The 23,180-nt window shown below is 39.2% G+C and overlaps 2 protein-coding genes across 2 annotated transcripts; one reads left to right on the plus strand and one right to left on the minus strand.

Annotated features, from left to right (window-relative positions):
• The first annotated feature begins 9,294 nt into the window (after positions 1 to 9,294).
• cisha (cytokine inducible SH2-containing protein a) lies at positions 9,295 to 14,794 on the plus strand. Its single transcript, XM_077602881.1, has 3 exons — positions 9,295 to 9,914; positions 11,197 to 11,363; positions 14,070 to 14,794. The coding sequence occupies exons 1-3, from the start codon at positions 9,895 to 9,897 to the stop codon at positions 14,570 to 14,572; spliced, it is 690 nt and encodes a 229-aa protein (XP_077459007.1). The 5' UTR covers positions 9,295 to 9,894; the 3' UTR covers positions 14,573 to 14,794.
• hemk1 (HemK methyltransferase family member 1) lies at positions 14,179 to 23,055 on the minus strand. The gene is made up of 14 exons (XM_077602880.1): positions 22,807 to 23,055; positions 22,023 to 22,196; positions 21,863 to 21,954; positions 21,668 to 21,761; positions 21,224 to 21,340; positions 20,246 to 20,310; positions 20,118 to 20,167; positions 19,940 to 20,045; positions 18,479 to 18,574; positions 18,206 to 18,316; positions 17,412 to 17,469; positions 17,160 to 17,272; positions 14,457 to 14,584; positions 14,179 to 14,375 (listed from the first exon to the last, which is right to left on the minus strand). Exons 1-12 carry the CDS (start codon positions 22,864 to 22,866, stop codon positions 17,237 to 17,239), a joined length of 1,059 nt encoding a protein of 352 aa, XP_077459006.1. The 5' UTR covers positions 22,867 to 23,055; the 3' UTR covers positions 14,179 to 14,375; positions 14,457 to 14,584; positions 17,160 to 17,236.
• Between the last annotated feature and the right edge of the window lie 125 nt (positions 23,056 to 23,180).

Raw genomic sequence — 23,180 nt, forward strand, 5'->3', positions numbered from 1 at the left:
GACAACGCACTCGTAACCGAACAAACAAATTTAAATTAACTTGGATTAATATATACAGACACACTCAAACATACGTTTAATGTAACTTTACACAAAACTGAATTCTAATTTTGTTTTACATTTGTATACCTTTTCCTATCTTAGCTGTTTGCCACACCTCCACCCTTACGTTCGCTATCGATGGGCTGTTTGCTGTTGTATTCCCTTCAAAATATTCCGAAAATGATGCACACAAATGTCCTCACAATAGGATAACGCACGACCACTTACCAACAAGAAGTAGTCTTGAATGAGCGATCGCGGGAGCTAACGGGAGCTAACAGGCTAGGGGGGAAAACACTGAAAAAATGCAACAGCTCAGCCTACCCACGTATTGATTGTGGGTAATGAAGTTTTATTCTGAGAAAGGCTGCCATTGGCTATCAGTGTTGTGTGGACGAGTATACTTCATTACCCAGAAAGCCCTCTTTTTGACCGCGCATGCGCATTTTGCGTTTTCTGGTCCATGTGTATCAGAAACTCGTCTGAATAAATCGTTCAGTGCTCGTAGATATCTGTTATACACGAAAGAGATGCGGCAAAAAATGATAAACAGCCTCATGTCATGGCCACCTGGCTTTCTCACATCTCGAAATTTTTCTCGTATCTAGAGATAATTGCTTGAAAATTTCCTCGTATCTCGAGCATCTCGTAGGTAGAGCTGCTCATATGTAGAGGTACCACTGTAAATGCTAACCATCAAAAGAGCCATATGTGGCTCCTGAGCCAAGATCATGTGAAGCCAATCTCTTTATTTTTAACCCTTCTGTTAGGATATGAGAATAGCGGAGTCGTTTACACAATGACGGAACGAACGGCACGACGAATCTGCAGTGGACTTTTAGAGGCATTTTTGTACGAACGATGTTTGTAAGAAACTCAACAAAAATCAAATTCCAAATAAAAACCTGTTTAATGTGCTAAAGATGTTTTGACTTAGCCAACACGGGAACTTGGCAAACTTGTTTTGCGTAGTTATTTTCCATTGTAATATTCTGGTTTTTGCTGTTTTTTCAAATGGTGGGAAAAATGAGTTTGTATTGAGTTCATTTCTATGGGAAATGTTGATTTGAGATACGAGTAAATCTACATACATGCATTAAGCTCATATCTCAAGGTATTACTGTATACTTGAATCAATTGGGAAGTGCCGAAAAACTGATTGGTCGTAGTGAATTAAGAGTCCAATCCTGCGTGGTGCAATGATATAACCATTATATCACTGGTGTCAAAGTGGCGGCCCGGGGGCCAAATCTGGCCCGCCGCATCATTTTGTGTGGCCTGGGAAAGTAAATCATGAGTGCCGACTTTCTGTTTTAAGATCAAATTAAAATGAAGAGTATAGATGTATATCACATTTCCTGATTTTTTCCCCTTTTAAATCAATACTTGTAATTTTTTAATCCATTTTTCTGTGTTTTTAGTTCAAAAATCATTTTGTAAAATCTAAAAATATTTTTAAAAAGTTAAAATAAACATTAAATCTATAAAAAAATGACCATTTTAGATATATTTAGATTTTTTTTATATAAATGGATTAAAAGAACTGGATTAAAATCCCTGAATATTCATTTTTTACAGTTCTAAAACAATGTTTATTTTATTTTTTTATACATATTTTTAGATTTTACAAAATTATTTTTGAACTAAAAACACAGAAAAAATGGATTAAAAAAATTACAATTATTTGTTTAAAAGGGGAAAAATCAGGAAATTTAATATACTAAAACAGAAAGTCGGCACTCATGATTTACTTTCCCGGGCCACACAAAATGATGCGGTGGGCCAGATTTGGCCCCCGGGCCGCCACTTTGACCCATGTGGTCTAGAGTCATCATTGGCGGTCCTATTCATAAACTTCCATATTTTTCCACAAATCATTGGAAGATATACGAAAAACCATAAGTTGTCCACGGTGACGTCACACACACAAACACACACACAGCACACTGTTGTAAAATTGGACAAGGGTTCCCAGAATCATCAGAAAAATAACCAAAAAAGATAAATGTGATTATCAGCCTTATCAGATGAGTTGTCCACTCTCACAATTTATTCCCTTTTTGAAGTGCAAGACCAAACTCTGAGAAAACATGTGAGGGGAACTTACATTATAATAAGATAATACTATAATATGTCCTTGAGGACCATTTTGGACACCCATGGGTGAAAGCAGGGTTGGGTAGGGGGGGCCCATTCATGCCTACTAGATTTTCATCTGGGCCTGACCAGTTAATTTTTGGCTAAAAATGTTAGCATACAGGCCGCCATTGATTCTCTATGTACCATAGGCAGAACAACCCCAGATCGGATTCCCTAATGGGCCACTTTTGGGCCGCACGCCCTATTTTTGACACCACGGTCCAATTCCCATGCTGATTGGAAGTTTGTTGCTCACCAAATCAGGAGCATTTAGCGACTTTTTTCAATTCTAAAAGTGGGGTCGGCCCAGTGGAAGAGTGGTTAGCGTGTTAGCCTCACAGTTCTGGGGATCTGGGTTCAAACCCAGGTCGGTCCACCTGTGTGGAGTTTGCATGTTCTCCCCGGGCCTGCGTGGCTTTTCTCTAAGTACTCTGGTTTCCTCCCAAATTCCAAAAAAATGCATGCTAGGCTAATTGTATGCTAATTCGCCTTTAGGTATGAGCGTGAATGATCGTCCTTAATCTCCTCCTGCCCTGTGATTGGCTGGCCACAGATTCAGGGTGTCCCCCCACACCCCACCTCTGGACCAAAGTCAGCTGGAATAGGCTCCAGCACCCCCACGACTCTAGTGAGGATAAAGCAGTTCCAAAAATGAATGAATACATTCTAAAAGTGTGTTCAAGCTAGTACTGATTATGCATGTTGTCAAAATAAATGTATTGGACGGTAATCTAAGACAGATTGGACACACACACACACACACACACACATACACACACATGCAAGACCAGCTGCAGCATTTATCTCCAATCGAATCTGTGGGTTTTTTTTTATGTCCACTCACCCAATATTCCAGATAAAATTTGATTTCAGAAGAACATTGTTAAAAGCAGACATAATTGGTCATGTGCGCTTTTGCAAATCTTGGCGTCTCGGCATCTGGCAACAAGCGGACAGCTTTTACTTGGAATCGGTGATCTGCGTGATCCTCACGAGCAGACATTTTCAAACAACAGACGATTCAGGATATTCATAAATAACTTTAGCTTTAGCGACGAATTTAGTCTGAATTTCTCAGGCGTCTGAACCTATTCCATTTTATCCTATCGGTGTGCTCCATTATGTATACATTTAACCGAGCATTTTGCATAGACTTTATAGGTTTTAAATATTCACAATAAAAAAATTAACGGGTTTGATATTGTATTTTTGCAATGTAAAGGTGCTTAAGTGCTGAGTTGGTTTTTAAATAATCATTCCAACTTTTAAAAGGAAATAAAACATTTTAATGATGAGCATCCCTGCAAAAATTCATTGTTTATTCATTCATGTGATTTGGTTGCCAGCCAATTAAATTGTGTTTGATTACTTGGGGGGAAAAAACAGATTTTATTTTTCTGATATGTGAAGGACAAAGAAGACATTTTATTAACTGATTTAGCCAATCAAATGTGAGTATTCTAAATTGGGGCTGTTTGTAAGCGGGGATCATTTTGGGGGTGTTTGAACATTAAATGTATTAAATTAGCAAAAAAAATGAGATATATTCCATTTGCATACATGCAAGAATTACAATTTTTTCTCTCATTGACTGACATAGACGTCCAATCTGTTTTCAATAGAGTATATTACAAAATCTGAAAAATGACAAACCCTAATTTCATCAACAAACAATTAAGATTGCACTGGAAATAAAGCGGTTTTCAATTGATTAAAAAACAGTCACAAATCAAAAAGTCATAAAAGTGTCCAATAGTCTGAGTTTTTGAGAACAGCAATGAGATAATATATCACCGGTGTCAAAGTGGCGGCCCCGGGGCCAAATATGGCCCGCCACATCATTTTGTGTGGCCCGAGAAATTAAATCATGAGTGCCAACTTTCTGTTTTAGGATCAAATTAAATTGAAGATTATAGATGTATATTATATTTCCCGATTTTGCCCCTTTTAAATCAATAATTGTAATTTTTTAATAATTTTTTTCTGTTTTTAGTTCAAAAATCATTTTGCAAAATCTAAAAATATATTTTAAAAAAGCTAAAATAAACATTGTTTTAGATGTATAAAAAAATTACCATTTTAGATATAATATTTAGATTTTTTTTATTAATGGATTAAAAGAACCGGATTAATTTTTTTATCATTTTTTTTCCTGTATTTTTAGTTCAAAAATCATTTCGTAAAATCTAAAAATATATAAAAATATTTTCTGTTTTCCACTATAATATGGAACATAATGATTTAAAAAGATTTTCCTTTACTATGAAAAAAAAAAAGCTCAAATAAACATTGTTTTAGATCTATAAAAAAAAGACCATTTTAGATAAAATATTTAGATTTTATATTTAAAATGGATTAAAAGAACCGGATTAATTTTTTTATCATTTTTTTCTGTATTTTTAGTTCAAAAATCATTTCGTAAAATCTAAAAATATATAAAAATATTTTCTGTTTTCCACTATAATATGGAACATAATGATTTAAAAAGATTTTCCTTTACTATGAAAAAAAAAGCTCAAATAAACATTGTTTTAGATCTATAAAAAATGGAATAGTTAGGGCTTTTGATCCAGTTCTTTTAATCCATTTATTTAAAAAAATATCTAACTATTATATCAAAAATGGTCCGGCCCACATCAAATCGAGTTGACGTTAATGCGGCCCGCGAACCAACCCGAGTCTGACACCCTTGCATTATATAATCAACACGTATATTTAATTTTCCACAATTTTTGCTTTAGCAAAATGACAAAAACAAACGCCACATCCAGCATCTGCTCATCGTTAAACGCCACCCGCCAATAAATAAACAGCCATTTCGTGAAAACGCGACCTATAAACGTGTCACGTGCGGCACCCCCCAGTGGCGGCCTTTTCTCTCTAGTATTCTCGCTAAGCGCCCGCCCGTTCTCTACTCCGGCACCCCCGTCAGATCTTTCAACCAAATCCTCTCCGTCATTCTGAGAATCGACTCCCGTACGTTCCGTCCACGGAAAACATGACAGCTCACATTGTGAGATTTCAATAACAAGACATTCTCGGGCTCTCGGAAAACCCGGAAAGAAAAATGCCGCGGTGGGAGGGGCATTCCTCGGAAAAGGCCGGCTGCCGCGTGCGGGTTAATCATCGGTGCGACCGTTTTTATGAGGTTAACTTGACCAGCACTTCAGCTTGTAAATCGCGATTGATTTGATTTGCGCTAACGGATTTCTTTACGTAACGCCGCGCGGGTTAGCAGATTTTTTTTTTTTATCTGGTTGTTTTTACGCTAGAAAACAGTTTTTTTTTTTTGGATGGCGTCCGGGTAGACAAAAGTCCAGAGGCCTTCTGAGAACGGCGCTCGCTTCAGGTTTTCTAGGAAAAAGTTCCCAGGGAGCGGCACTGTATCAACGCGCTGTCGTCCAAATGGCAATGATTAAGACGCTTGAATAGTTGCATGTGTTGGTGCGAGGCCAATCCGCCACATGCGTGTGAGTGGGAATGTGTGGAACTCTTGTGTTACGAGCGGGAGGATTCCAAAGGGGAAAAAAAATACGTTTTTTTTGTTGTTTTTGTCATGAAAAGTACTTGGCGGGCTTTAAGGTCAATGATGTCAGATGAAAAATGTTTGTGTTCGCTGTCAGAATACGCTAACCGTGTTCATTCATTCGTTTTCCGAACCGCTTGACCTCACAAGGGTCGCGGGGGGTGCCGGAGCCGATCTCAACGAACTAGGGACATCCTGAATGGGTGGCACGAGGAGTCAAGGGGCAACCGGAAATAGCTAGGGGCAATTTAGAGTGTTGGACCGGCTAGCTTGGCATGCATATTTTGGGGGATATAGGAGGAAACTGGAGCACCCGGAGAAAACCCACGAACATGCAAACTCCACACAGGAAGACCACGCTGGATTCGAACCCAGGGCCCGAGAAATGTGAGGCCGACACACCACCCACTATGGTTAACTATGTTAAAATAGCAAAATAATTGGAATATTTGATACCCAATCGGGCGAGGATTGCATATTGGATGGCATATTCCTAATTGTTCACAAGCCATATGTGGCTCTCTGCCGAATAACTTCTTGTGTGGATTCGGCTGACTCGCCTGTCATAAACGAGCAGTTGTCCCTACTCGTTAAGTGATGCACTGATCTCGGACACTTCAAATGTGAGCTGCACTCATAAGCTTTCCTGAAAACATCTGCCCATTCCAACCGCAATTTGTCTTTTATGTTTACATATATTGCACATTTTGATAAAATTTGGATTTCAATCAAAATTGCACCGCTAAAATAAATTCAAATATGTTTTTTTTTTTTTTTTACATTAGGGTTTTACACTTGGATGTTTTATATGAGGAAAATGGTCCGTAACATGCAAATTAGTGCAAAAAAAGTAATCTAAAAAAGGATTGTTATCTTTAAAAAAAAAAACAATATGATCTTTTTGCTAAGTGTAACCATATAAATCATAGCCCAGACTGTAGCACCGACATAATTTTGGAGTGCGTGACTGCCTGCTTGAATGAATACCCAGAAAATGTACCAGCAGAAACACACGCGATGCTTGTACATCGTTGTTTATGTTCTGGGTAAGCTCTACACCACATGTGTCAAAGTGGCGGCCCGGGGGCCAAATCTGGCCGGCTGCATCATTTTGTGTGGCACGGGGAAATAAATCATGAGTGCCAACTTTCTGTTTTAGGATCAAATTCAAATAAAGATTATGGATATATATTATATTTCCTGATTTTCCCCCTTTTAAATCAACAATTGCAATTTTTTAATCCATTTTTTCTGTGTTTTTAGTTCAAAAATCATTTTACAAAATCTAAAAATATATAAAAATATTTTGTTTTCCACTTTAATATGGAACATAATTGAAGAAAAATTTGGTTTCCTTTTGCAATGAAAAACAAATGATTAAATAAATGATTTTCCCTTACTAAGAAAAAAAAAAGCTCAAATAAACATTGTTTTAGATCTATAAAAAACGGATTATTGAGGGCTTTTAATCCAGTTCCTTTAATCCATTTATAATAAAAATATCTAAATATTCTATCTAAAATTGTCCAAATCGAGTTGACGTTAACGCGGCCCGCGAACCAACCCGAGTCTGACACCCTTGCTCTACACCACTTAATTAAATCTTCATTTTTTCTTTGTTTTAAACAAGACACTCACCTTCCAAAGCCTCGGGGGACCCCCAAAATACGCCACAACTTCCTCCCAGATCCTTTTTTCTGAAAGAAAAAAAATCCACAAACGGTGTTAACTTCAAATCTTATCACGCTCACGTCGTGATTACGACTATTTACAAAGACGCCATTTCAATAACATCGTAGCCCAATTGCAGATTGACGTGGTTTTACGCAAGAGCTCCAAAAAAACGTAAGGTCGGAGGGGGAGGGGGTTAAAGGTCACGGATCAACCTTATCCGGCCTCAAAGGACAATTTCGTGTCTTCAATGAAGCTAGGAACGTTTTTGGAATGTGGGAGGAAAGACGGGGAGAACTCATTTCCACACAGGAAGACAAGACGGGAGATTTCGGAGATAAGGATTGTGACTTTTGAGTTTGTCTATTTCATCGCACAATGTCACTGGATTTTATGTGGGACATTTAGAGTGGCCATTTTTTCTCCTGTAGTGTACAATTTTTTTTTTCAGCTCAACAAAATGGAAGTAGGATAAAGGGCAAGGTCTTTCACTGCATGCTGGATGGACCTCACGGGGCGTCGTGGTGGAGCAAAAAACAAAATTCTAAAAATGGCAAAATGGGTCGATCGGCGTCAATGGAATTAGCTCAAATTATCTATTACTATAATTATACTATAACAATTGACTATTATTTGGTCAATTATTATTTAAAAGTCTGAAACTGATTTTTTTGTCAATGTAAAAAGTCACTTTTTTTACCCTGAAGTTTTAATATTAAATCATTCTATCATAACAAAGACACAAATGTTATTTTATCAAAATAGAATCATTTCCATTTCAAGGAAAAGTTCAACATTTTCCAATAAAAATGGCCTATTTTTCAGGATGGAACTTATCTTCACTCAATGGATTGGATGTGGTAAATTTATCATTTTCTTTGTAATCTTATGATGACAATTCATTCATTTTCTGAACCGTTTACCCACAAAAGCGTTGCGGGGGTGCTGGAGCCTCTCCCAGCTGGGCACAAGGACACACATGACCAATCACACTCATATCTAGGAGCAATTTAGCATTCAATTAGCCTAGCATGCATGTTTTTGGGATGTGGGAGAAAACCATAGTACCCGGAAAAAAACCACAAAAGCCCAGTGCGAACATGTAAATGTGATGACCCAAGGGGGATCAAACCCTCGACCCCAGAACTGTGAGGCCAACACGCTAACCACTCATCCACCCAATGATAATTTAGTCAAGATCAAAAAAAGGACATGCTTTAAAAATAATAATAATAATAATGGCTGCCATTGACGGCGATAGAGGTCCAATCAGGCTGAAAGCGATCGTAGCACCCGGAAAAAACCCACGAAAGCCCAGTGCGAACATGCAAATGTAATGACCCAAGGGGGATCAAACCCTCGACCCCAGAACTGTGAGGCCAACACGCTAACCACTCATCCACCCAATGATAATTTAGTCAAGATCAAAAAAAGGACATGCTTTAAAAATAATAATAATAATAATGGCTGCCATTGACGGCGATAGAGGTCCAATCAGGCTGAAAGCGATCGTATGACAGACGTCCAATCCAATTTGACTGGAGGGCTGGCAGCGATCCATCTATTCCCATCAACGTCAGCAAAACATGATCAAACCAGCCCTCCCAGTTGAATCGGTTTTTGCTATCGATAGCAGCCAACGAGTTAAACTGGTGCAAGCATATTTAGCATTGCAATATACATTTCCTTCCTGCACCTGGTTATGTTTTAATCACACTCCCCTCCTTTTTTTATTTTCTTTTTTTTTGTGTTGCCAGATCCCCGAAGGCTTCTAGAAACGCCCCTGGCGGGCACGACTCGTATCTTTAATGTCAAGGCGGTGAATTCCCAGAATGAAGCCCGCACCGGGGGCGGTCCGAACGGAGGGGGGGCGGAGTCAAAGCGCAGGCGAGCTTTTATTCCTGGAAAGCGTGTAAAGAGAAGCCTGCGCTCAATTCCCGGGAGCGCGCGGGCGCGCGCCTCGCTTCAGCGAACGCCGCACGCAACCCACGCACGCGCGAGCGCGCGTGACTTAAACATTACGGCGAAGAAAAAGCGGGATGATTCGCCACGAAACGTCTTTTTTTTTAGACAGAAGAGCGTTCGGTTAGTTTGTTCGCTGATTCGCTCGTTCACTCGTTCGCTCGTTCGTTCGTTCGGCGGACCGAAGGTGACGTCAGAGGTGCCGGTGCCGAGAGGCGTTCTCAGAATAGACTTCTAGGAAACAGGCAATTTGAAAAAAGCCAAAGGCTTTCGACTGCGCGTCCCCTTCCCACATTGGGAGCTCCCTATTCCGGCGACAACACACACACACTCCACGGGGAAAAAAAAAGGTGAACGACAAGCTAAATGTTGGTGGTCGTCTTTTGGTTGACGACGGACGGACGCGCGTCTACAAAAACAGCCTGAGAATTATTCCTTCTTTTTTTGTCATTCATTTTTTTTCATCAGATTTTGATTTTTGTTGCTTTATTTTGAAGTCTTTTGATCAACCGAAGTGGAATACGACTGGAATTAGTAGGAATTTAAGAAATAGTATGATTCTCTGCGTGCCAGGGTGAGTACATCGTGTCTTTGTTTGCTTAAAATTCAACAACATATGACGATGACAATCCATAAAGTGACTTTAAATTAAATCTTCAGTACAGATCGTGTGTATTTTCACATTGTGAAACTGTGCTCTTATTTGTTCCTAAATGGAATGTAGAGTATGTACAATTGCAGCCTATTAAATTCCATTACAGGTGGGCACTTCAACTTAAACTTACAAAATGAAGATTATTCAACATTGCAAAAATGGAATGTAGAGTATGTAACTTCCATTAGAGGTTGCCAGTTTCTTAAATAAAATGCTTAAAAAATACTTATTGCATAAATACAGTAAGACCTTAGACCTCAAACATTATACAAAACTATTATTTTTTTCCCATATATTTACCTAGAACCGATTAAAAAATACTTTTGTCTTGTTTTTTTACAAATTGAGGCATTATTTAAACTAACGCTCCCTAACTTTTGGATTAAAATAGTTTTCTACTGGCATTGTGACTTTAGATTAGTTATTTGAAACCAAAGAACAATAAAACTTGGACCAAATGCTATATTTTCCATCAAGTAAAGGTTTTTGTATGCGACATTTAGAAGTGTTTAATTATTTTTAGTGAAGAAAAAAAATGGAGGGAAAATATCTTGTTTCTATCCGCACACAAACTAGCATTATTAATTTTCTGTCTGATTCCAATTAAACAAATAACTCACACACGGCACTATGTTGTTGTTGTTGTTGTCATAATCCCTTAAATCCTCCTTATAACGACATTTGGAGCTGTTTTAATTCAAACCCTAATTAGCACGTAATACCGATACCCTGCCGTGAGCATTTGTTGTGCTTCTAAAATAACATTTTAACATATTATTATGAAGCTGTGGGCCGTGTTAAATGCCTACCCAACAATTTATGCGGACCCCGAGGACTAAACCCGGCTTTTACGGTGGTTATATTTATGACTCCTTTTTAAATACCATTAATTTGATACCTAGAGAGAGCTTTACAACTTTTTAAATAGCCTTTTTAAGTCGTACCCTAGCAACTTTGGGGTGTTTTGGGCCACGTCAAAGCCCCCGTTTAAGGTATTTGGACGACTTCTGGGAGTAAACTCGGTTCTGAATGTACTACTACGTGACGGAACTTTGTTATATTGACCAATGGGAGAGAGGAATTTGCGGCGTTTGTCAATAAGGTTCGCCTAACATGATTAGAGTCGACGCATTTTAAAAGGGAACAATACGCGAGGTGTTTTTGTCGCTTTACCGAGCTACTGTCGTGTCATTTTCGGCAGGCCCCGAGGTCTCTTGCCCAGTGCGCCAACCCCTGAGGCACCCCAGAGGGGCATGCGAGCGGGGACGGTGGCGCCGGCGCCTTGCCTTCAGAGCAGCCCGCCGCTATGGGATCCCACCAAGGATCTGCGGGCTATTGCCAGCAACTTCTGCTACTTGGAAACATCAGGTAGGCTGCCTTTCCAACTTCAAATAGATTGGACGTCTATGGCCGTCAATAGCGATTTATCGCAACTGCTATCTTACATCTAATACAGTTTATGAAACTCTATGACACATGTGTCAAAGTGGCGGCCCCGGGGGCCAAATCTGGCCCGCCGCATCATTTTGTGTGGCCCGGGAAAGTAAATCATGAGTGCAGACTTTCTGTTTTAGGATCAAATTTAAATGATAGATATAGATGTATGTTAAATTTCCTGATTTTTCCCCTTTTAAATCAATGATTGTAATTTTTTAATCCATTTTTTCTGTGTTTTTAGTTCAAAAATCATTTTGTAAAATCTAAAAATATGTAAAAAAAAAAAAAAAAAAAAAAGCTCAAATAAACATTGTTTTAGATCTATAAAAAAACTGAATATTCAAGGATTTTAAGCCAGTTCTTTTAATCCATGTATAAAAAAATCTAAATATTATATCTAAAATAGTCCGGCCCACGTGAAATCAAGTTGACATTAAAGCGGCCCGCGAAGCAACCCGAGTCTGACACCCTTGGTTTAAATTATCCGCGTTTAAAACTTGATCAATTTATCACACAGGCTTTGGACAAATATAAACATTTTTGAGGTTATGAAAAAGGAACTCGTTTGTGTGGGAGTGTCACGCTGTTTTACATTTATGGCCAAAAGTTCTATGACCGTAATTGTCTTTACTACAATGTTAGCTATTGGTGTAAATATAATTTTGATTTTTATTTGAACTTGCTCATAACTATTAAGGTCGTAACAGTCAATTGTAGTTATGAAGTAGTTGGATGAGCTATAACATCTGTTAAAATTAATTCCACTTTAAGTCCTAATATTTCTTAGCTAATTTCCTGTGTAATATCCTAAATAATAAAGTTTGAGTTCAGTGAATATATTAGTTTTCAGTCAATACAACACGTCAAGTCTGCTATGATTAGATTTGACATTTAGTGACAAATATTTCCGACAAATTAGCATACCTAAAAGATCACCATTTTGATTGATGTTTTATGTTTCAACCAATATAGCATTAACAGAAATTAGTGATGATGTACATAGTAATTCAGGTTAGAAATTAAATGCAGTTATAATATGAACGTTGTAAAAAAAAAAAGCATTTTTTATGATGTGCTGAGCATCCATATGTTTTATTTCTGACCCAGTTATCATTTCACTTCTTATTTTTTGAACTTCTATTGTGACTAATTATTGATACAAAAATAAAAGCCATCAGTCATGGCTCTGTTTGGCTAGTTCTCCGCACACTCTGTTTAAAATATTATTGTGGATAAATTTGAAGCTAAAAACCTGGCCAGTGTGTGCAAATTTCCCCCCGTTAAGTTTATCTTTTAATGCTTAGGAGCGGATTGATCGTACACAAAAGCACGCAACCGTAAGGTATTATGACAAATTTCACAGTTACTGTGTAAGCAAGCGTCATTTTAGTTCCATGGGACTTCCCTGGAAACAGGTTTTTACGCAAGTCAGGACATGTCGTCATCATCGTCGCAAACGTAACGTAATGCAGTCGTAAAAACGAAGTTACAGTCGATATTAGTAAGTACGGTAATAGCGTTTTGACTATAAACCTAATTAAATCTAGTCTTGCCGTTTCTTTTTGTTTCTTGAATGCACTTTTCATAACCTCAAAATTTGTTGACTGCATTATATCAATAACTTTTGAATAATTTTATACTTTCAAGAACAGCTTACAAGATTTTTTTAGTTTTGTGGGACATCGAACATACGATAATATATTAGTAGGCAGAATTTTACCATTAAAAATACTATAATATTAATAATATGCATAAATGGGAAAAGGGCTGACCTTGACATTTCTATTTGATTATTATAGATTGTTTTAACTGGTAGTTAAGAAGCCTATGGAAGTAAATTGCTTGATATTTTTTTTACTGGATGCATATTTAGTAGTTTGGTAAAGACTGGCGTAGTAAACAACGGAAGATTTCTTAGTATTTGGCAGCTTAGCTTGCTTTTTTTTTTTTTGAAAATCATACACAAATGCTATAGGAAGTCGGCTATTTCCATCTAAAGTGGGGGTGGCGAACACGTGGCTCTCGAGCCACATGCGGTTGTTTGAGTCTTATCATATTTTGCACATGCTGTGGCTCTTTGCCTTGTTTCATGTTTCTCTGATTTTATCCTCTCTTAAAACACACTCCAATTTATCATGGTCCATAAAAAAACAAATAATAAATTCTATTTTAAAAACAATTTGGCAGATTGGATTTGTACGGTCACAGTTTCAAATTTCGGCTCTTTGTGTCCAACTTGTTCGCCACCCCTGCCCTTAAGTGTTCATATTGGTTGTTGGTACTTTGAAAAACTATGGCTATCAAAGCATTCTCAATGGGGTTTGTTTTGGGGGAATTGTCATCCTTTTGATACAAAATTAATATACAATAATTAGTAGTTTGACACTTGATAAAAAATGCCTATTTAGTGTCCGTGTTGGTTGAATTCCAGAACTGTTACTTTGAAAAACTATAATAATAATAATCGGAAAGTGCCAATGAATGTCAAAGCACTCTCAATGGGGTTTGTTTTGGGGGAATTGTCATCCTTTTGATACAAAATGCCTATTTAGTACTTTAGAAGACGGGCAGTATTTAGCAGCTCTGCGAATGTAACCAAAAGTGATGTAAAATGGCGTCCCTCCCATGTGCGTGCAGGGTGGTACTGGGGAGCGATCAGCGCGGCCCAGGCGCACGGAGCACTCCAAGAGGCCTCGGAAGGGGCTTTCCTAGTACGGGACAGCAGCCACCCTCTATACATGCTTACCCTCTCCGTGAAGACGGCCCGGGGTCCCACCAGCATCCGAATCCAGTACAGCTGCACTCGCTTCCTGCTGGACTGCAGTTCGCCGGCCCGGCCCGGCCTGTCGTCCTTCCCCAACGTGCCCAGCCTGGTGCAGCACTACATGGGGCCGCAGAGGAGGGCGGAAAAGCCGGAGGGGGGCCCGGAGGACCCGGACGCGCCTTCCAAAGTGACAATTCAAGAAGCCTCGGCGTCAGTAGTGCTGAAGTTGAAAAGGCCCGTGTACAAGACGCAGAGCCTACCGTCGCTGCAGCACCTCGCGCGCCTCGTCATCAACCGGCATTCCGAGTGCCACGAGCGGCTGCCGCTGCCCAAGCCGCTGCTCCGGTTCTTGCAGGAATACCCCTTCAAGGTATGAGGCTGTTTTTGACTGGCAAAAAAGAGGACAAAAGACATAAAGAGGTCCTGGAAATGACGTTTGCTGCTTCAGAACTTTGGATACAGGGTCATTTGAAACACACAAAATGTATAAAAAACGATTGATATCGGCGAAGCACGTGCATGGGTTGTAAATAGTGATTCCATTTACACATCTTTGCCATTTGATTTTACTCAGTAAAGTACTTTTTTTTTACCTTTTACAAGTGTATCGTGTCAATTCTTTCACAGTTTGTTCATTTATTCATTTTCGGAATCGCTTATCCGCACAAGGGTGTCAGGGGGTGCTGGAGCCTATCCCAGCTAAGCACGGAAACCCAGAATCAGTGGCCAGACAATCGGAGGGCACCAGAAGATTGAGGACAACCAATCGTGGCTAGGGGCAATTTTGAGTGTTCAATTAGCTAGCCTAGCATGCATGTTTTGTGGGTGTGGGGGGAAACCGGGGAACTCAGAGAAAACCCATGCAAGCCCGGGAGAACATACAAACTCTACACAGTGAGAACCCACCTGGGATCGAACCCATGATCCCAGAACTGTGAAGCCGACGCGCTAACCACTCTTTGAAATATAGATAATCTAAAAATTAGAACGATAAAAAAACATTTTTGTAAACAATATGAAATTAGTAAATGGCAGTGAATGAGAGAAACAATTGAAAATAATGGACCAACACGACATTAATTTAATGTGTGGCTTTAGTACAAAAACGATAAAATATTAAAAGCAAAAAAAAAAAAAAAAATCAAAGCCTGAGTACAGTTCAGTTGTATTTAACAATTTTTAGCAAAAATTGCATTTGCAATTACATCTCCAAGAATGGTTTTATACTTTTTTCTAGCCGGATTCTGATTGAGCTACTATTCAATTTATAGTATAATATAATAGTTATTTAAGCACAGTTTCTTCCTATATTCAGTACTATTATTTTCATGCTCAAATTATGATTGCATATATTGTCATTTGCCAACCTGTGGAATATTGCCAATTTTTAAAGTGGCTTTCTATGAAAATATGGACATTTCTGACAACACTTTTGAACTGCTGTGTGTATTTTTTTACGGTGGGCTTTCATGGAAACATAAATTTGTCTGCCGGCGATATCCCGCCCAGGTTCCCTCGCTAGGAAATTAAAAAGGCGTACTTTTTAAAAGGGTGATACAATACAATTCTTTAGAAATTTTTGCTTGGCGACAAGAACTGTTTTGCTCTTTGTTAGCAATATAAGCGGCTCTTTGTTTGAGGGAACATGGATTAACTCAAACCACGGATTCCCCTGAAACGTGAATGTTAAATTTCAACCCTTTCGCCATTGAAATTAGTCGTACGAGGAAAAAAAGACAAGCATTTTTGCCATCGGCCCAATTGCTGGTGAGGCAAAAAATTGATCCGACACATTTGTAGCATAAAATGCCAATCAAGTCAAGAAACCAACAAGTAATTTCATTTTTGAAAAGCACATAATGCCATTCTGTTTCGAAAATGAAATAATTCAAATGGGATTCCTCCCACATGCCAAAAAAAATGCATGCTAGGCTAGCTGGTTTAACACTCTAAATCACTGGTGTCAAAGTGGCGGCCCGGGGGCCAAATATGTCCCGCCGCATCATTTGTACGGCCCGAGTAAGTAAATCATGAGTGCCAACTTTCGGTTTTAGGATCAAATCAAATGAAGATTATATATGTATATTATATTTCCTGATTTTCCCCTTTTTAAATCAATAATTGCAATTGTTTACCCATTTTTTCTTTTGGTGTTTTTAGGTCAAAAAGCATTTTGTAAAATCTAAAAATAAATATATAAAAATATTTTTGGGTTTCCACTTTAATATTGAATATAATTTTAAAAAAAAAATGTTTCCATTTGAAATGAAAAACAAATGATTATTAGATGTTTTCCCTTACTAAGAAAAAAAAGTTCAAATAAAGTTTTACATCTATAAAAAAACTGAATATTTAGGGCCTTTGATCCAGTTCTTATAATCCAATAAATAAATAAAAATCTAAATATTATATCTAAAATGGTCCGGCACACATGAAATCGAGTTGATGTTATTGCGGCCCGCGAACAAACCCGAGTTTGACACCCTTTGTCTAGTACATATTAATGTACATATACATATTCATGGCAATGAATATATATATGCAAATATGTAAGATTATAGCCAAATGTTATTTTCTATTTTCAGTTCCTTGTGGCTTCCAATTGGTTGGTTAGCTGGGATAGGCTCCGGCACCCCTCAAGACCCATGTGGGGATAACCAGTTCAAGAAAATGAATAAATAAACCTCCAAATGTGTCAGATTATTTTCCTCGACTCGGCATGTGCAAGAAATATTTGATATTCTTAATGGTCTGTGGCCTTTGAGCTTGGTTTACGGCAGATTGCGCGAGCTGTAAAGGCCGCCGCGCTGGGCTTGCGTGCGTGCATGCGTGGGTCTGAGTCAGCGAGCGGACGGGCAAAGGGGAGGACCGTTCATCAGGCGATTCATGGAACTACAAAACGCTTCCAGGGAGGAGGGTACGTTTCAGAGAGGGAGGCTTCCGAGAAAAGCCTCGGTAATTACCTTCGGCGTTGAGCCTCTTTTGTGCCTCCACCGCGCTAGCGTTTTTCGCCGTCGCCGTGGCACGTGATGGGCGTGGATTAAAAAGCGCAGCGGCAGGTCCGTTTGTATGATTCCTGGAGCAGATCATAAGGGGGGGGGGGGGGGCGTTTTTGAGATTTGAGACGCTCAGGGGCCAAGGCGGGAGGGGGAGGTTGGGAGTCTGGGCAGTGGGGGGACTAAAGCCAATGTAATAGGATCTGGATTTTCTCAGACCAGGTGCGGCTTGTGATCGTGGGACTCGCCATCTTTCCGAAGGATGCAAAATCTGGTCCTGGGAAGCACAAAGAAAATCACTGTCATCCTTGCCCGATGCTGTGTAATTGTCAAATCGAGTTAAACTTGTCCACACGGTGGGAATCTAATGGACCGAGGGTGTCAAAGGTGCGGACGGAGGGCCGGGAGTGGACCGCTGAGGGGTCCGATCCGGCCCACTAGTGAGGTTGTTCTGCCTGACGGGCACTTTGAAGTTCCTTCATAATGTACGTGCACAATTAAATTCTATTTTTTTTTTATAAAAACGGATGTTAAATCCAAATTGTAAGATTAAAATTGCAATATTACAAGATTAGAGTCGTTTTCTTGCTTATTTTTAACGTGAGCCGGAAGTTGTGGGGCATCAAATTTTAGCAACGTAAAGTCGGTGCGACCACAAAACTGTTTTTTGCAGAATATTACGAGATGGAAGTTATCTTAGGAGAAAATGTCATCAAATTACCAGAATAAAATTGGTACACGAGTACTTATTTCTATAAAACGTGAACCGGAATTTGTTGTCTTTTGTCGACGTAAGGTCGGTGTGAAAAATGAAATACTGTTTTTTTATATTCCTGTTGATAAAACTTTGATGAGAATGACTTTATATCGGAAAAAAGGTGAAAGAGTTTTAAATTTGAGATTTAATCCTTGAGATTTTTTTACGCTGCAAAAAGTATAACGCCGCTCAAAAAAAGCTTGGGGAAAAGCTGGCCTACTATTGTTTTTATGATGATTGCATTAGTCGGACTGACCTGCCGGCGATGTCACGGCGCGTCTCAGCCAAACGCAGCCACTTGGCGTCGGACTCCGCCCACTGCCGAATGAGCCCGGGGTGTCTGGGCTCCACCTCCAAGTAAACGCAGCTGTTGTTTATGTGGGAAAAGAGCACGCCATTGATTTAAATGTAATTACCATAGCACGAGATTATCACAAGCGGCCTTTAGGGCGAAAGACGCAGGCACTTGTCTCGTGAAAAAGGCTTAAGGGGGAACAATCGGAAAGAGCGTTTTGGGGGAATAAATTACCCGTTGTCTGAGAGGAGGTGATGAGTCAGGGTTAAAATCTGACGGATGACTTTCAAGCCGTCTTCGCCGCCATCTAAGGCGGCGTGGTCCTCGAACCTGCCGACACAGAACATTGAACTTTAGTCATTCGCTGCTGCTGATGGCAATAGATGTCCAATTTATTTGGACTGCGAGGGTTGGCAGTTCGCGGAAGCCCATAAAGTAGCCGATTTTTGGGAAATTCCATGTATATTTGCTAATCAAATTTAAAGGAGGCGAGTGGTTAGTGCGTCGGCCTCACGGTTCGGGAGTTGACGGTTCGATCCCGGGGTGGGTCCTCACTGTGTGGAGTTTGGATGTTCTCCCTAGGCTTGCGTGGGTTTTCTCCGGGTACTCCAGTTTTCTCCCACATCCCAAAAACATGCTAGGCAAGCAGGTTGAACACTCTAAATCACATGTGTCAAAGTGGCGGCCCGGGGGCCAAATCTGGCCCGCCGCATCATTTTATGTGGCCCGGGAAAGTAAATCATGAGTGCCGACTTTCTGTTTTAGGATCAAATTAAAATGAAGAGTATAGATGTATATTAAATTTCCTGATTTTCCCCCTTTTAAATCAATAATTGTAATTTTTTAAATCCATTTTTTCTGTGTTTTTAGTTCAAAAATCATTTTGTAAAATCTAAAAATACATTTAAAAAAAGCTAAAATAAACATTGTTTTAGATCTATAAAAAACTGAACATTCAGGGCTTTTAATCCAGTTCTTTTAATCAATTTATTAAAAAAAAATCTAAATATTATATCTAAAATTGTCCGGCCCACGTGAAATCATGTTGACGTTAAAGCGGCCCGCGAACCAACCAGAGTCTGACACCCCTGCTCTAAATTGCCCCTAGCTATGATTGGTTTTCCTTTGTCTCCTTCTGCCCTGCGATTGGCTGGCCACCAATGGCCACCTTCCATTGGAGACAGTATGCGCCAGCACCACCCGCGACCATTGTGAGGACAAGCAGTACAAAAAGGATGAATTATTTCTTGGAATTTGGTTTCGCCTCCACACGCTTTTTTTTTTTTTTATCATGCAACTTTTTAAATGCATTCAACTTGACATAAAAAAAACACTAAAGAAGGTACGTAAAGTAGGACAGACACATTTAGCAAGATTATGTCAGAACCTTTTTGAGGTATGAGGCCACAGAGAACATTTAGTCAGTTTGAATCAAATGTGTAGATGCGTGAATCTATCAATTTTAATTTTAAGTTTGAATTTCTGTGCCTCTTCAACTCCATTCACCAAAACAGCACTTGCTGTCAGCTCGTTTTTTTTTCCATTGGCGTCATTCAAAGTCAGCACAAAGCTCTACCGAGAAAGTTTCGCTTCCCATTTTCTAAATTGTCCACACACTGTTGTTACATTTCCCCTTTCTCAAAGGTTTTTACACAGTATTATGAATTTCCTGGTTACTCGCATTGTGTTTCTTACCTCGAAATTTCGGGTTCCAGTGAATGCAGATCTTCTGAGAGGAGATAGGGAGGGTTACTGACCAATACGGAGATGTTTCGGCACAGCTTCAACACCTTCTCTGCATCTGGCAAAAGAAAAATAGACCTTTTTTTAAACAATTCCTTGTGTGAGGGACACAATTCAGAAATTCTGTTACCTTTTGTAACATCTGCCTGATAAACCTTTAATCGGTTTTGAAGTCCTAATCTGTTGAGATGAATATTTGGAATGAATGTGTAAAAAAATATGCATATGGAGATGATAATAAAGGAAATTAAAAGTTACCTTAATGCATTTTCTCTTGTCAAGTCCACAGCCTCTGCACTTTGGTCCAGTGCAATAACTCTGAGCTACAATGATAAACAATTGTTTTTTTTTTCAATGCAGTGTAGAGTACTATTAATTTGGTTCAGCTAAAATAAAACCTTATCCAATTACATCAGGGCAAAGTACACTTAATTTATCAATAGGAATGGGCATCATAAATATATTTCTTTTCTATTGCTCCCTGGAATGAAAGGTGGGATCCATAATTAGCTCAATGTGAACTAACCTAAGTAAATGCGAATGTGAGGAGAAATTTATTTTTCTAAACATTGCATTACATTTAAAATATGTATTTTCCTACATTGAACAACAGAAATCCTATTCATTTTTATCCTAGCCTATCCCAACAAACTTGATTTAGACCGAGGATAAATTTAAAAAATAAAAATAAAAACTCTGAAGAATTAAATGACATGCAACAGAGCTGTTATGGCTTTTACAACAACAAAAAGATTGTACAGTAATACCTTGACATACAAGTGTCCCAACATCTGACAAATTTGAGATACAAGGAAAATTCAGAGCATTTTTTTTTCAGAGGGAGGGAACAAATTAATTTGTATTTAATTTTATATGGGAAAAATTGGACACTGAAAAATTGATTCGAGTTATGAGTAAATTGACATATGAGCTCGGTCCCGGAACGCATTAAGTCCGTGTATAATAATAATAATAATAGGACATAGGCTTTGTCATCATCATTGACTCGACAAAAGCCTAATTGTCATACCCAGCTGCATATGACGAAATTGGTAATGGAAGGCCTTGGTGTTACCAAATCGAATTCTGATTGGTTAAAGCAACAGTCTTATTGACGCTTGTTTAATGCAGCAGAGCCTGCAGAACTGATTGTGAAGGCCTTGAATTTTGGATGACAATTCAAACAGCATATCATGAAATGAATGCCTTATACTGGGTAAAATTGTGACATTTCACCTGAGGTAAAGTCTTCAGGAGGCTGAGAGAAATGGCACCCGAACCACATCCCACTTCTAAACACGTAAGAGAGCCGCTCTTCTTTTGCAGATCATTCAGGACTAATTCCACCAACTCCTACATAGGCACACAAAGCACATGACTCATGATATTCTATTGTCCTGTAGTTATTTTTGTCACCAACAATAATGACAATTGAGTCAGTCCATTTTCCCATGACGTCATTGACATGAAGTTGCGAAATGGAGCAAGACAAGAGGAATTTCTAACAAAATACATTTACTTGTCTTAACATGCATTCTTAAAACAAAAAATAATTTCAAATTAGAATCACTTGAGCATTCCAGATGGCATTCCAGTTTGGAAATTCCACTTTAACCCATGATTAAGGCCATCTGTAGGCAAAAGAAAGCGACATTTGTATTCGCAAGAGTTCTCACAAACCTCCGTTTCAGGTCGTGGGATGAACACTGGTGGCCTCATCCTCAGGGTCAAATCTCTGAAGTCCCACTCTTCGATCACATACTGCACAGGCATCCTAAAATTAAGATAAAATAAACACAGATGTACAGTACGTGACCCCAAACCAAGGTGAATGGATTTTTAAAAAAGCATTACAATTCTGCGTGGACTTCAAACCTGGAAAGTCGTTTCTTGCAGAGCTCCCATATTTGCTGTTTTTCCTCCTGGGTGAGAAATTCGGACCACTTCTTCCAACCGACACCTTCTACCTAGCAGGATGAAGAATCAGGTGACGTGAGGTCAGCGAACAGATCATGGATAACATTCCTCCACTCACGGTTTTAGCCCCGAGCGCATGGGCGATGATGTATTGGCTGGAGAGATCGGCTTCGGTAACACCTTCCGCCTCAAATCGTTTCCTCCAAATATCCGCCGCTTCTTGTGCGGTTATTCTCCCTGATGGGGAAATCTGAGAACTGCAATGACGCACAGCTGGAAAACTCAAAAAATCCTGAAAACAAAAGATTTAACAAGGTCTCATTAAGCAAAACGTGGCAAAAAGTCTTTTGAATTATGTCGGGTGGCCTAGTGGATGAGTGGTTAGCGAGTCGTCCTCACAAATCTGGGGTCCTGGGTTCGAGTCCAGGTCAGTATACCTGTGTGGAGTTTGCATCTTCTACCTAGGCCTGCGTTGGTTTTATATGGGTACTCTGGTTTCCTCCCACATTCCAAAAAGATTCATGCTAGGCTAATTGTATGCTAAATTGCTCCCAAGTATGAGTGTGACAGTGAATGGTTGTTCCCCCCGTCTTGTGCTAAAGTCAGCTCCAGCACCCCACACAACCCTGATAAAGCGGTTCAGAAAATGAATGAATGAATTGTTTGTTTAACCAGGCTTTCTCTTTGGGGGTCAACTTGAATCGCTCTTTTAGCATACCTAGCATGCAGCATTGGAAACTAAGATAACATTGTGTTTCGTAAATGTTATTAAATGGAAACTACTTTTAAGTGCGTCCTATTGGTGTGTAAATACGGTACTTAAAGTCGGTGAATTCCTGTACCTACGTTTGACCCACATATATAATATTTATTTTATATTAATTTCGAAATGACACACTTACCTTCAATGACACGCTTCTGCTTATTAAACAAATGTATCTGCTCAGTGGTTTTCGCCACATGTTTCAAGCCACTTTAGCTCTCGTCGGGGTAATGGTACACGTTTGGTCATAAACAGGGAACGTTTAAGATATTTTTAGCCGTCTTGTTCGGCGTTTATTCGACATTTACAGGTGGGATGTTGTCGCTGTTCAAGGCGCAAGAGTAAACCTCTTGATTAGCTAAAGTGACGTCAGCTGTGTTTTTGCGCTAAAACTGCGCAGCACTGACTGTACTGAGTAGTGTTGCGTTTACAGACAGTCGTAAAAATACAGCTTCCGACAACATTAACGCACATAAATCTTTAAAACAATCACTAACTGATGGGTAGTGACAT

This window comes from Stigmatopora argus, chromosome 6 (assembly GCF_051989625.1).
Source record: "Stigmatopora argus isolate UIUO_Sarg chromosome 6, RoL_Sarg_1.0, whole genome shotgun sequence".
Classification (NCBI taxonomy): Eukaryota; Metazoa; Chordata; class Actinopteri; order Syngnathiformes; family Syngnathidae; genus Stigmatopora; species Stigmatopora argus.